Here is a 13,185-nt window from a genome sequence, read left to right as displayed (position 1 = left end):
TGAGATAGCATCCTCTTCCTCTCTAAACGGTTCTTTCTCTTCTATCACTATAACAGCCTCCTCTTCCTCCTTTTTCATTCTGAAATGTTCTTTCACTATAACAGCATCTTCTTCCTTCACTATAACAGTCTCATCTTCCTCCTTTTTCATTCTAAAAGGTTCTTTCTCTTCTTTCACTGTAACCTCATCCTCTTCTTCAATGTTCAGCGCCAGAGCTTCTTTCTGCAAACAGCAGACCTCCTCTTCTATAGCAGGGATGAGTAGTTTAATGAACTCATGGTCAGGGATGTTAGCTAGATAGTTAGCTAGCATTAGCGACTAGCCTAGTGCTAGGCTCAGCATCAATCTTTAACAAGTTTGCAAATATTAACTAGTTAATACGTCAAAAGAACTCTGTGTAAAACACTGAGATTAGATTATGTACATTAAGATGGTCTAAAGCGTCAATCTTTCACTTTTATGTTGGCTAGCAAGCTACCGACGTGGTTGAAAGAGTAGCCGCGTTGTTGTTCCTGAAGAAGCGTCCGTCCAGTCCATTATACGTCACGGAAGAATCATCACCTGAAAGACGCTCATCGCCATCTGCTGGCTGGAGTGGGTAACGCAATTTGGAAACAGTTAGTATACTTATTGGAAAGAACGTCATAATAACTTAACAATGAGCTGATATATTTTCTCTTACGTCTTACAAATAATACGTTCCTGTACACAGACGTAGAAGCTCAATATGAATATGTAGATGATTAATAAATACTTATATGAATAGGTAGTGTGTTGATAAACATTTTCTCTGTTAATTTTTCACATTCTTTTTTATCTACATGTGACCATACTATTCCCTGTCAAGAACTGCAACGCTGCTGGGTTGTTCAGCTCAACAGTTTCCCATGTGTACCAAGAGTGGTCCACCAACCAAACAGTGGTGGTTTGTGCCGTTTAAGATGAGGCAGGACAATTTGTTTTTTTCATGAGCATGGCCTTAATTCTATTACAGCATATTGGACGACTGTCATTCATATTTCACTCACCCTGTTCAATGTAACAGCAACAAGTTTAGGCTACTACATGATACTCTAAATGTCCCTATACCCATCATGAGGTAGCAACCTAGCCTATGAATGAAAGTTTAGAATGTAGGTTCACACAGGTCGAGAGAAAATTTTGCGATGGCAGACAGTGACACATTCAATACTGCCTTGCACACTCTCGCCTGCATCTAGCTGAAATAGAGATATCACTGGACAAATTCAGGCATGTTTATCCCCGTTTTGTTCCATTTAAACGTTTGTCAACAGAATCGGCGGAATGAATACACCCCTGATCATGCATAAACACAGTTCACTTTCATTACAGACACGTTGTATTCCTTCTTGCATCTATGTGCTCTCCTCTTATCACCTTCTCCCTTTGTTTCTGTACTTCAATGCATAACACATCAGCTGTATGTGACCAGGAGAAAAAACCTTTCCAAGCCAAACCATTTCATAACTGCTACACACAGCTTACATTGTTGTCACCATATTAGCTAAAATAACATCATAGTCAACAGAGCTAATAGAACTAACTCGTTAGTAAACCTGCTACAATCATGCAGTACCGTTACAGTGTACAGTCAGTAAGCAGTTTAGCACTTACCTTGGCGGGTCCCAGTGGCAATAAATTAGTAAAACCAAAAGCTTGCCTTGACTTGGAAGAGTTCCAGTGTTGTGTTGGATAGTCATAGCCAGCTAGTTAACATAGCATCCCTTTGTTTGAGCCAAGTGTTTGAGTAGACTAAACTAGATAGCTGCATTTGCTAGCTAAGTAAGTGAAACTGAAAGTGGAAAATAAATGACGAAATATCTCTCTCTCGCTTCTCCTTCATTTTGGAATGAAATAATTTGTTCAAAACTGTTCAACTATTGTATTTTTCTCTCTTTTAGTCAACTACTCACCACATGTTATGCACTGCAGTGCTAGCTAGCTGTAGCTTATGCTTTCAGTACTAGATTCATTCTCTGATCCTTTCATTGGTTGGACATCATGTCAGTTCATGCTGCAAGAGCTCTGATGGGTTGGAGGATGTCCTCCGGAAGTTGTCATAATAACTGTGTAAGTCTATGGAAGCCTTGAGAACCATAATCCTCCTAGGTTTTGTATTGAAGTCAATGTACCCAGAGGAGGATGCAAAATAGTATGTTGTAATAAATTATTTGGTGACGTGATTATATTTAGTATGGTTTCATCTAAAAAGGACCACTTTTAAATATTTTGCCATTTTTATTTTTCTGAAAATAACTGAGCACGATGGTTCTCCCCTTCCTCCTCTGAGGAGACCCCACTGCACCCAAAGGACACCCAGCCAACTTGACACAATTGTGGGAAGCATTGGAGTCAACATGGGCCAGCATCCCTGTGGAACACTTTCGACAGCTTGAAGAGTCCATAACTCAATGAATTGAGGCTGTTCTGAGGGGAAAAGGGGAGGGTCCAACTCCATATTAGGAAGTTGTTCCAAATTTTTGGTATAATCAGTGGATATATCTGCCATTTAGCATACATGTTTATCCAAAGGGATTTGCAGTCATGTGTGCAAACACTTTACATATGGGTGGTCCCAGGAATCAAACCCACTACCCTGGTTTAACAAGCACTATACTCCACCAACTGAGCTACAGGACCACAAGGAATGATCAAGGAATGACGCAGATAAACACACACAGCTTGAGTTTCAAACATATAATTGAATCAAAGACCGTAACATTGAAACTGACATACTTCATATTTAGTTACAATCAAATATTATTTGTCACATGTGCTGAATACAACAGGTGTAGATCTTAACGTGAAATGCTTACTGACAAGCCCTTAACCAACAACGTAGATAAGAAAAATAAGTGTTAAGAAAATATGCAGCATTGAAGGTCCTAAAGAACACAGTGGCCGCCATCATTCTTAAATGGAAAGTTTGGAACCACCAAGACTTCCTAGTGCTGGCCCGCCCAGCCAAACTGAACAATTGGGGGAGAAGGGCCTTGGTCAGGGACGTTACTGAGAACCCGATGGTCACTCTGACAGAGCTCAAGAGTTCCTCTGTGGAGATGGGAGAACCTTCCAGAAGGACAACCATCTCTGCAGCACTCCACCAATTTGGCCTTTTTGGTAGAGTGGCCAGACGGAAGCCACTTCTCAGTAAAAGGCACATGAAAGTCTGTTTGGAGTTTGCCAAAAGGCACCTAAAGGACTCTCAGACCATGAGAAACAAGATTCTCTGATCTGATGAAACCAAGATTAAACACTTTGGCCTGAATGCCAAGCGTCAGGTCTGGAGGAAACCTGGCACCATCCTTACGGTGAATCGTGGTGATGGCAATATCATGGTGTTATTGGGGATATTTTTCAGCGGCAGGGACTGGGAGACTAGTCAGGATCGAGGGAAAGATGTACGGAGCAAAGTACAGAGAGATAATTGATGAAAACCTGCTCAAGAGCACTCAGGACCTCAGGTTCACGTTCCAACAGGACAACGACCCTAAGCACACAGCGAAGACAACATAGAAGTGGCTTTGGGACAAGTCTCTGAATGTCCTTGAGTGGCCCAGCCAGAGCCCGGATTTGAACCCGATCGAACAACTCTGAAGAAATCCTGCAAATAGCTGCACAGTGACGCTCTCCATCCAACCTGACAGATCTTGAGAGGATCTGCAGAGAAGAATGGGAGAAACTCCACAAATACAGGGGTGCCAAGATTGTAGTGTCATACCCAAGGCGGCTTGAGGCTGTAATCACTGCCAAAAGTGCTTCAACAAAGCACTGAGTTAAGGTTCTGAATACTTATTTAAATGTGATATTTCAGTTTTAATATTTAAATGCATTTGCAAACATTTCTAAAATCCTGTTTTTGCTTCGTCATTATAGGGTGTTGTTGTGCAGATTCATGAGGAAAACCTCCCAATTTAATCAATTTTAGAATATTCCAGTAAATTCAGGAAGTAAACTGAAAATTTCAATTCTCTTCTATGGTTTTCAATTAGGAAAATGTGGAATTTGGTTTACTTTCTGAATTGACTGGAAATTAAATGGATTTTACTCCAACCCTGGTTTTACTACAAATCTGTCAACGTCATCAATCGATGTTATAATGCATAAAGCTCACAGATGTGATTGTTCTCATTCAGAGTAAATTATTCTAATTGAATAAAACAGAATTAAACATATCAAATGTATTATGCACCTGAATAACTTCAACTTGGACAATCTGGTTGATTCTCTGGTTGATTCTCTGCTCAACAACACTGACTGTGAATCAATCTGGTTGATTCTCTGCTCAACAACACTGACTGTGAATCAATCTGGTTGATTCTCTGCTCAACAACACTGATCGCGCCAAACTTTGTTTTGTGTCCAGGCTGTCACTTCTGTCATCAGCTACTAACACCAGTGCTGCACCTTTGTCCTTGTCCCTGGATGACGTCTTCCTGCTCCCTCTTCCATAGTGAGAACACTGATGGCTCAACATGGGCTTCCTGGTTATGAAAGAAAGTGTGGTGGTCAATGGTAGCCTCTCCCATTGTTTGAAGCAGTTGTAGTCTTTGTTGGCATGTATCCAGACCCCAGAATAGTAGTAGAAAGGAGCCTGTTCCCCGCTTGCTTCCTCACAATCATTGTCTGGATCGACCACTCCCCCACCTGACCACAGGACCAGAATTGCTGTCTGATCTTCATTCCTACAGCCTTCATCACTGTCCCTGGAGTCTCTTCACTGTCTGATCTTCATTCCTACAGCCTTCATCTCCGTCCCTGGAGTCTCTTCACTGTCTGATCTTCATTCCTACAGCCTTCATCTCCGTCCCTGGAGTCTCTTCACTGTCTGATCTTCATTCCTACAGCCTTCATCACCATCCCCGGAGTCTCTTCACTGAGTAAATATAGATAGTATAAGAAACCTCTCCCATTCTACTTGTCTATTATCTTTGTTTAGAAATTGTCATTTGTGTGACCTACTTATTTTCCCTACAATTTATTTTAAGGATTTAGAATTATTGAAATGGTAGAACGAGGAATGTCAGAGTCTGGAATATAAATATATACAATTTGTTTATTGTGTGTATTGAACATTCATATTGGACAGCCTTACCTATAGAGTAGCACCACCACCCATCAGCCCATTCTCTTCTTGATGTCAAAGCTGCAGTGTATTGTTGCTGTAGGAGTTTATGATTAATAATCCTATTTCAAGACACACTAAGATGTCACCATACTATTCATTTAAAGCCCCTCTGTCAGATATAAATCATCAGAGTGGGAAACCAACTGACATGGAAACAATGGAGCAAATGTATCACAATCAGAGGGGTGTATTATGACATCATATAGAACTACTCAGACATTCCAAATCAGGCTTCATCCACATCATGAAGGTGGATATTGATCCAACCATTTCAAAAGTAATGACCCGGCTGATGGAAACAGGATATGCTTGTACATGGCGACATTTTGTTACTTCGTTTGACAATTTGTTTGTCTTTTTGTGTCAGTAAAAATGTTGGAAGCGAGAAATGGCTGTGGAAACTCCTTTATGCGCAAATATTTTTATAATAACCATCACATCTTAGTTAACTTGGAGTAACGTGATGATATGTTGTGTGGTTCCCCCACTACGATTCGGGAACCCATGTAGTTTATTAGGCTACAGATGAAATAAGTTATGAACTTCACAGGGTGGTGAAACTACATGTGATGAGCTTGATGCTCCTTTCCAATACATTTTGAGGGTCTTATTCTGGTGACATGATGACCGATGCTTGGTTGCCATTTGACAAATAAAATATTAATTGCTCTCACCCATAATAATCTCATCAATCGGGTAACAACGTTTATTCAACAAATAAATAGTACAACAAATATTGTGGTTAAATTCAAATATACTAATTGATTAAAAAAACTGTTTTTATCGAAGACATTTAAAAAAAAGGTATCAATTTAGTGAATGACATCATAAATAGGACTGGGGGAGTTATGTCACACATGCAGCTAACACAGACATATGGACATGTCTGCTCTACCCAAAATTACAACCAATTAATTGCAGCATTACCACAAAAATGGAAGAGGCAAGTAGAAGGGGATAAAAGTAAGGAGCTTGTATGTCGGCCCTGTATTAAAGAACATAAATGGTTAAAGAAAAGTGTGATAAATAAAAACATTCACCAATTTCATTTAAGGACCAAAAAACTGACAGCTGTGCCATATAAATTGCAAAATGGTTGTGAAGAGATGTTCGATGTACCCATTCCATGGCACATGGTTTATGAATTGATACACAAAACAACACCGGATTCAAAACTTCACATTTTTCAATATAAATTACGATACAAAATTCTTGCAACTAATAGAATGTTATATATATATATGGGGGATACAATCTTCCCAGCTCTGCAGATTCTGCTGTGAGGAGGCAGAGTCATTAGATCATTTATTTTGGTATTGTCCATATGTAGCTCATTTTTGGTCACAGGTCCAGGAATGGCTGAAGAATTGCAACATTTGCCTAGAACTAACACTACAGATAGCAATACTGGGTGATTTGAAAAGCCATAGTCAATCAATCAATAATATAATCATTATTTTAGCAAAAATGTTTATTTGTAATTTACAATCTGTAGAAGCTATGAGAATAGGAAGGTTCAATTATTTTGTGAAGCATCACAGCACAGTTGAAAAATATATGGCAAGTAGAAATCCGAAATGGATGTTGAGAGACAGATGGGAGGGGTTGAGTGGAGCTGAAGGGTGGGACTAATAACAAGATAAACAATGTAGGGCATAAGGGATCTGTAGAATGTATAAAGGTTCGGAGCTTTTGTGAAATAGCACAGTTACAAATAGAAATCAAACTGGATGGACATCAGAAATAGAGGAAGGACTAAGAACAAACAAGAGAGAACTATTGTAAAGTACACTGTGTCTGTAGAGTGTGTATAAGATGTATGGATTGAAGGTAGAAGCAGAAGTGTTTATTAGTTTACTCCAATTGGGGGATCGGCGGAAGGGTTTGTGGGGGATAATAATAAAGGTATATTCTTTAAAAAGTATGTATGTCTATACAGGTATGTGTATGTATATATGTGTATATATATGCATGCGTGTATGGATATATATATTTACCAAAAAATATGGGGGATTGGAAATGATGCAGACAATTACATTGGAAGCAACATTCTTTCCGCAATATTAACCTGATCTTCCCTCCAGAAAAAAACGGGAAAAAACCTTTATTCAACCAGTGGGAGGCTTGTAAATGACCCCAGGAAAGTAAAACAAACAACTCTTCATTGAGACTATGATAAATAGCAATCCGTGGGAGAGTTGTGGTGGATATTATAAAATAAGGATCTGCTGGAGTCCAAGTCAAACCAAGACTCTTTATTTCTGAGCTCAGAGAGAATAACAGAGTTACACAGTGCAGTGTAGACAGTCTGAATTCCTGAAGCATTGGGTGATGAGCACATATCTTTATAGTTTCCTGTGCCTGGGCGGGACTTTATTCATACAAGGACACAGGTGTAAATTGATTTGCAACACAGAATGATAGTCCTAAAAACAGGAGATTATAATAGGAGTTTCACAAGGTTAGTCACATACTATGTGGACACACATACAACTAACATTTTCCATTACAGAGTCTGAACATTTTCATGTCATTAAATCATCAGTGGGCCAACAATGCAAATGTCAACAATGGAACAAATGCATCACATCCAAATATCACTTGATTATCTGTAGTGCTGGAGGAATGACACACCCAGATAAACACACATAGAGTTTAAAAAAGGACAGTTTAAAAGAAGGAACCTGATCTTCTTTATATTCAAACTGACAGACTCCATAGTCAATTCATGTTTTCTAATAAAAACAAACAAATATATGTTTGAGTATACCCTGTACCATTTCATTTCATCTGGTAAAGACAGGTAAACACATTGTCAGTCAACAATATAAGACAACGGGAGCACTGTGTATGTTCTCTGATGAATTTTAAGTCAATGTGATGTATATCAATATACACGCTAAGAGAAGTAATTTCTCTTTCCTGTGTGGATTCTCTAATGATGTTTAAATGACTGTTATGAGTAATATGTTATCCCACAGTCTGAGCTTTTCTAAGCCTTCTCCTATGTGTGCAGTCTAATGTGTTCTTTCAGGCTTCCTAAATGGGCAAAAGCTTTGCACCCTGGGAGGAGAGGTAAGGCTTCTGCCCTGTGTGTATTCTCTCATGTTGTTTCAGCTCCCCTGACCGGATGAAACACTTTCCACATTGGGAGCAGTGGTAAGGCTTCTCTCCTGTATGTATTCTCTCGTGCCGTTTCAGGTTTGCTTTCCGGTTGAAACTCTTTCCACACTGGGAGCAGTGGTAAGGCTTCTCTCCTGTGTGTATTCTCTCATGTTGTTTCAGCTCCCCTGACCGGATGAAACACTTTCCACATTGGGAGCAGTGGTAAGGCTTCTCTCCTGTATGTATTCTCTCGTGCCGTTTCAGGTTTGCTTTCCGGTTGAAACTCTTTCCACACTGGGAGCAGTGGTAAGGCTTCTCTCCTGTGTGTATTCTCTCATGTTGTTTCAGCTCCCCCGACTGGTTGAAACACTTTCCACAATGGGAGCAGTGGTAAGGCTTCTCCCCTGTGTGGATTATCTCGTGTTGGTTCAGGAATGCTTTCCGGCTGAAACTCTTTTCACACTGGGAGCAATGGTAAGGCTTCTCCCCTGTGTGGATTCTCTCGTGTAGTTTCAGCTCCCCCGAACGGACGAAACACTTTCCACATTGGGAGCAGTGATAAGGCTTCTCTCCCGTGTGTATTCTATCGTGTTGTTTCAGCTCCCCCGAACAGACGAAACACTTTCCACACTGGGAGCAGTGGTAAGGCTTCTCCCCTGTGTGGGTTCTCTCGTGTAGTTTCAGCCCCCCCGAACGGACGAACACCTTTCCGCATTGGGAGCAGTGGTAAGGCTTCTCTCCCGTGTGTATTCTCTCATGTTGTTTCAGCTCCCCCGAACGGACAAAACACTTTCCACATTGGGAGCATTGGTAAGGCTTCTCTCCTGTGTGTATTCTCTCATGTAGTTTCAGCCCCCCTGACTGGTTGAAACACTTTCCACATTGGGAGCAGTGGTAAGGCTTCTCTCCTGTGTGTATTCTCTCGTGTGCTTTCAGGTGTGCTTTCTGGTGAAAACTCTTTCCACACTGGGAACAGTGGTAAGGCTTCTCCCCTGTGTGCATTGTCTCATGCTGTTTCAGGTCCCATAACCGGTTACAACTCTTTCCACAGTGGGAGCAGTGGTGTCGTCTTGCTAGTTTGGACGTCCCTGGCTCTGGTTCCTCCGAGTCTGGCCTTTCTCCTGCCAAACTGACTGGTTGCCAAAATAACACAAAGACAGTGTTATTTTAAAATAGAGACCCGAATGAAACCACATGATAAAACAACCTTGCTACGAGGGTAAATCCTAAATCAGATCTCTCAATAACCCGAGGCCAGTTTTAACAATCTTAGTGTGATTTTAAAACAAATGTAGAGCTTCCTGGTAATTATTGATATGTTTACATTACTTATTTTATTCATCCTATTTTACAAGTCAGAACACAAAAACCTGGACAGTTCTAGGACACTGAAGACACAGACGTCGCTGGATTCCAATTGAACAGGTGGTTCTAAATATATAACATTCATAGCTGTATGATACAGAATGTGACCTACACACTTCCTTAAACATAAAATAACTAAAGAAGTAATTTTGTGTGGAAGTCCAAAACTTGTTTTTACGTTGAAGATACAAAGCACATCAGTAACATCTCCCCGTTGTTGAAAGGGTTCGACACATTGCTGTTAAAATGGACCAATTTCTTATTTAGACATTCACAGATTTTCAACATTTTGATTATCGCTGATGTCATATTTTGGGTAAAAAATAAGGTGAAATATTTGGGTAAATGTTCCTAAAACTGATAGGAACTACATTATACAAAAATATAAACGCAAAAGGTAAAGTGTTGGATGTTTCATGAGCTGAAAAAAAAGTTTGCAGAATTTTTTACATCCCTGTCAGCCAAAATGTATTATTTGCCAAGATAATCCATCCACCTGACAGGTGTGGCATATCAAGAAGCTGATTGAACAGCTTAGTAATTACACAGGTGTACCTTGTGCTGGGGATAATAAAAGGCTACTCGAAAATGTGCAGTTTGGTCACACAACAATGCCACAGGTCTCTGAGGGAGCGGGCAATTGGCATGCTGACTGCAGGAATGTCCACTGGAGCTGTTGTCAGGGAATTTAATGTACAGTACCAGTCAAAAGTTTGGACTCACCTCCTCATTCAAGGGTTTTTCTTTATTTTTACTATTTTGTACATAGTAGAATAATAAAGAAGACATCAAAATGATAAAAAAAAACACATGGAATCATGTAGTAACCACAAGTGTTAAATCAAAATATATATTTTATTCTTCAAAAGTTGCCACCCTTGCTTTCTCTCAACCAGTTTCACCTGGAATCCTTTTATGAGTTCCCTCATATGATGAGAACTTGTAGGCTGCTTTTCCTTCACTCTGCGATCCAACTCATCCCAAACCATCTCGATTTGGTTGAGGTCAGGGGATTGTGTAGGCCAGGTCATCTGATGCAGCAGTCCATCACTCTCCTTCTTGGTCAAATAGCTCTTCCACAGCCTGGAGGTGTGTTGGGTCATTGTCCTGTTGAAAAACAAATGACAGTGGAACTAAGCCCAAACCAGATGGGATGGCATATCCCTGCAGAATGCTGTGGTAGTCATGCTGGTTAAGTGTGACTTGAATAAATAAATCACTGACATTGTCAACAGCAAAGCACCCGCACACCATCACATCTCCTCCTCCATGCTTCACGGTGGGAACCACAAATGCGGAGATAATCTGTTCATCTACTCCTCGTCTCACAAAGACACGTTCGGAACCAAATACTCAAACTTGGACTCATCAGACCCAAGGACAGATATCCACCGGTCTAATGTCCATTGCTCGTGTTTCTTGGCCCAAGCAAGTCTCTTCTTCTTATTGGTGTCCTTTAGTAGTGGTTTCCTTGCAGCAATTCGACCATGAATGCCTGATTCACGCAGTCTCCTCTGAACCGATGATGTTGAGATGTGTCTGTTACTTGAACTTTGTGAAGCATTTATGTGGGCTGCAATTTCTAAGGCTGGTAACTCTAATGAACTTATGCATCAGAAGTAACTCTGGATCTTCCATTCTTGTGGTGGTCCTTAAAGTAATGGACTGTTGTTTCTCTTTGCTTATTTGAGCTGCTATTGACATAATATGGACTTCGTCTTTTACCCAATAGGGCTATCTTCTGTATACCACCCCTACCTTGTCACAACACAACTGATTGGCTCAAACACATTAAAACCTGTTATGGCTAGGGATTCCGCTAGCGGAACATTTCAACAAAATCCGGTGAAATTGCAGAGTGCAAAATATATATAAAATATAATATTTTTTGTTGTTGAAATATTTCACTTTCATGCATTCACAAGTGCAATACCACAAATTAAAGCTTAAGGCTCCATAATGTTTCATCATTAGATACTACAGTCCTCCTTTAAGACTCCATAATGTTTCATCATTAGATGCTACAGTCCTCCTTTAAGACTCCATAATGTTTCATCACTCCCAGGTAGACAGCCAAAGTTCATTTTTCCCAAAATATTATTTTTGTAGGCGAAATAGCTCCGTTTGTTCTTCGTGTTTGGCTGAGAAATCGCCCGGAAATTGCGGTCCCAACTCCGAAAAATATTCCAAATTAGCTCCATAATATCGACAAAAACATGGCAAACGTTGTTTAGAATCAATCCTCAAGGTGTTTTTCTAATATCTATTTGATAATATATCCGTCGGGACAATTCCTTTTTCTCAAGGACCGATTGGAGTAATGGCTACCTCTGCACTTTACGCGAGAATCTCTCTCGGAGCCACCATGTGACCACTTACGCAATGTGCCCCCATACGGCTATTCTTCAATAGAAATGCGTAAAACTACGTCACAATGCTGTAGACACCTTGGGGAATACGTAGAAAGCATAAGCTCGTTGATGGTACATTCAAAGCCATATAGGGAGTCATTGGAACGCAGCGCTTTCAAAACCTGGGGCACTTCCGGATTGGATTTTTCTCAGGCTTTCGCCTGCAACATCAGTTCTGTTATACTCACAGACAATATCTTTACAGTTTTGGAAACGTTAGAGTGTTTTCTATCCAAAGCTGTCAATTATATGCATATTCTAGTATCTTTTCCTGACAAAATATCCCGTTTAAAACGGGGACGTTTTTTTTCTCAAAAAATGTAGACTGCCCCCTAACACCAAGAGGTTTTAAGGTAATCAGAAATATTTAGGACTAACTTATTCCTTGACACCCATTCTGAAACTAACTGCAGCTCCATGTTAAGTGTTGCAGTCATTTCAGTCGATGTAGTAGCTGACATGTACAGTGTTGAGTCAACGCATACATAGACTCACTGGTTTTACTCAAATGTCATTGGCATGTTGTTGGTAAAGATTGAAAAAAGTAGGTGCCAAACAGCTGCCCTGGGGAATTCCTGATTCAAACTTGATTTTGTTGTACAGGTTTCCATTAAAGAACCACTCTCTGTGTTCTGTTAGACAGGTAGCTCTGGGGCGGCAGGTAGCCTAGTGGTTAGAGCGGTAGGCCAGTAACCGAAAGATTGCTGGATCGAAACCCTGAGCTGACAAGGTAAAAAACTCGTGTCGTTCTGCCCCTGAACAAGGCAGTCCTAGGCCATCATTGAAAAAAGAATTTGTTTATAACTGACTTGCCTAGTTAAATAAAGGTACATTTTAAAGAAAAAACTCTTATCCACAATATAGCGGGGGTGTGTAAAGCCATTTTATCATCAATGTCTCTCAGCCAATCAGTCATTTGTAAGTGCTGTGCTAGTTGAATGAACTTCCCTATAAGCTGAAAGTCTATATTGTTTACTGTAAAATAGCATTGTATCTGGTAAAATATTTTTTCCAAAATGTAAGGGTTGGTAACAGGCTGATTGGTCGGCTATTTAAGCCAGTAAAGGGAGCTTTACTATTCTTGGGTAGTGGAATGACTTTAGCTTCCCTCCAGGCCTGAGGGCACACCTTTCTAGTAGGCTTAAATAAAGACAA

General features: G+C 40.2%; 1 protein-coding gene across 1 annotated transcript; it reads right to left on the bottom strand.

The window, feature by feature from the left end:
• Positions 1–7,389: 7,389 nt before the first annotated feature.
• LOC116362579 (zinc finger protein 420-like) lies at positions 7,390–9,588 on the bottom strand. Its single transcript, XM_031816654.1, is given in 2 exon segments — positions 7,390–8,210; positions 8,213–9,588. Coding segments are annotated over 2 exon segments (1,101 nt in total). The 5' UTR covers positions 9,257–9,588; the 3' UTR covers positions 7,390–8,153.
• Positions 9,589–13,185: the final 3,597 nt, after the last annotated feature.

The sequence above is a fragment of the Oncorhynchus kisutch genome, unplaced genomic scaffold (assembly GCF_002021735.2).
Source record: "Oncorhynchus kisutch isolate 150728-3 unplaced genomic scaffold, Okis_V2 scaffold847, whole genome shotgun sequence".
NCBI classification, from domain to species: Eukaryota; Metazoa; Chordata; class Actinopteri; order Salmoniformes; family Salmonidae; genus Oncorhynchus; species Oncorhynchus kisutch.
The sequence above is the reverse complement of the archived record's forward strand: the minus strand, read 5'-3'. Positions and strand labels throughout refer to the sequence as shown.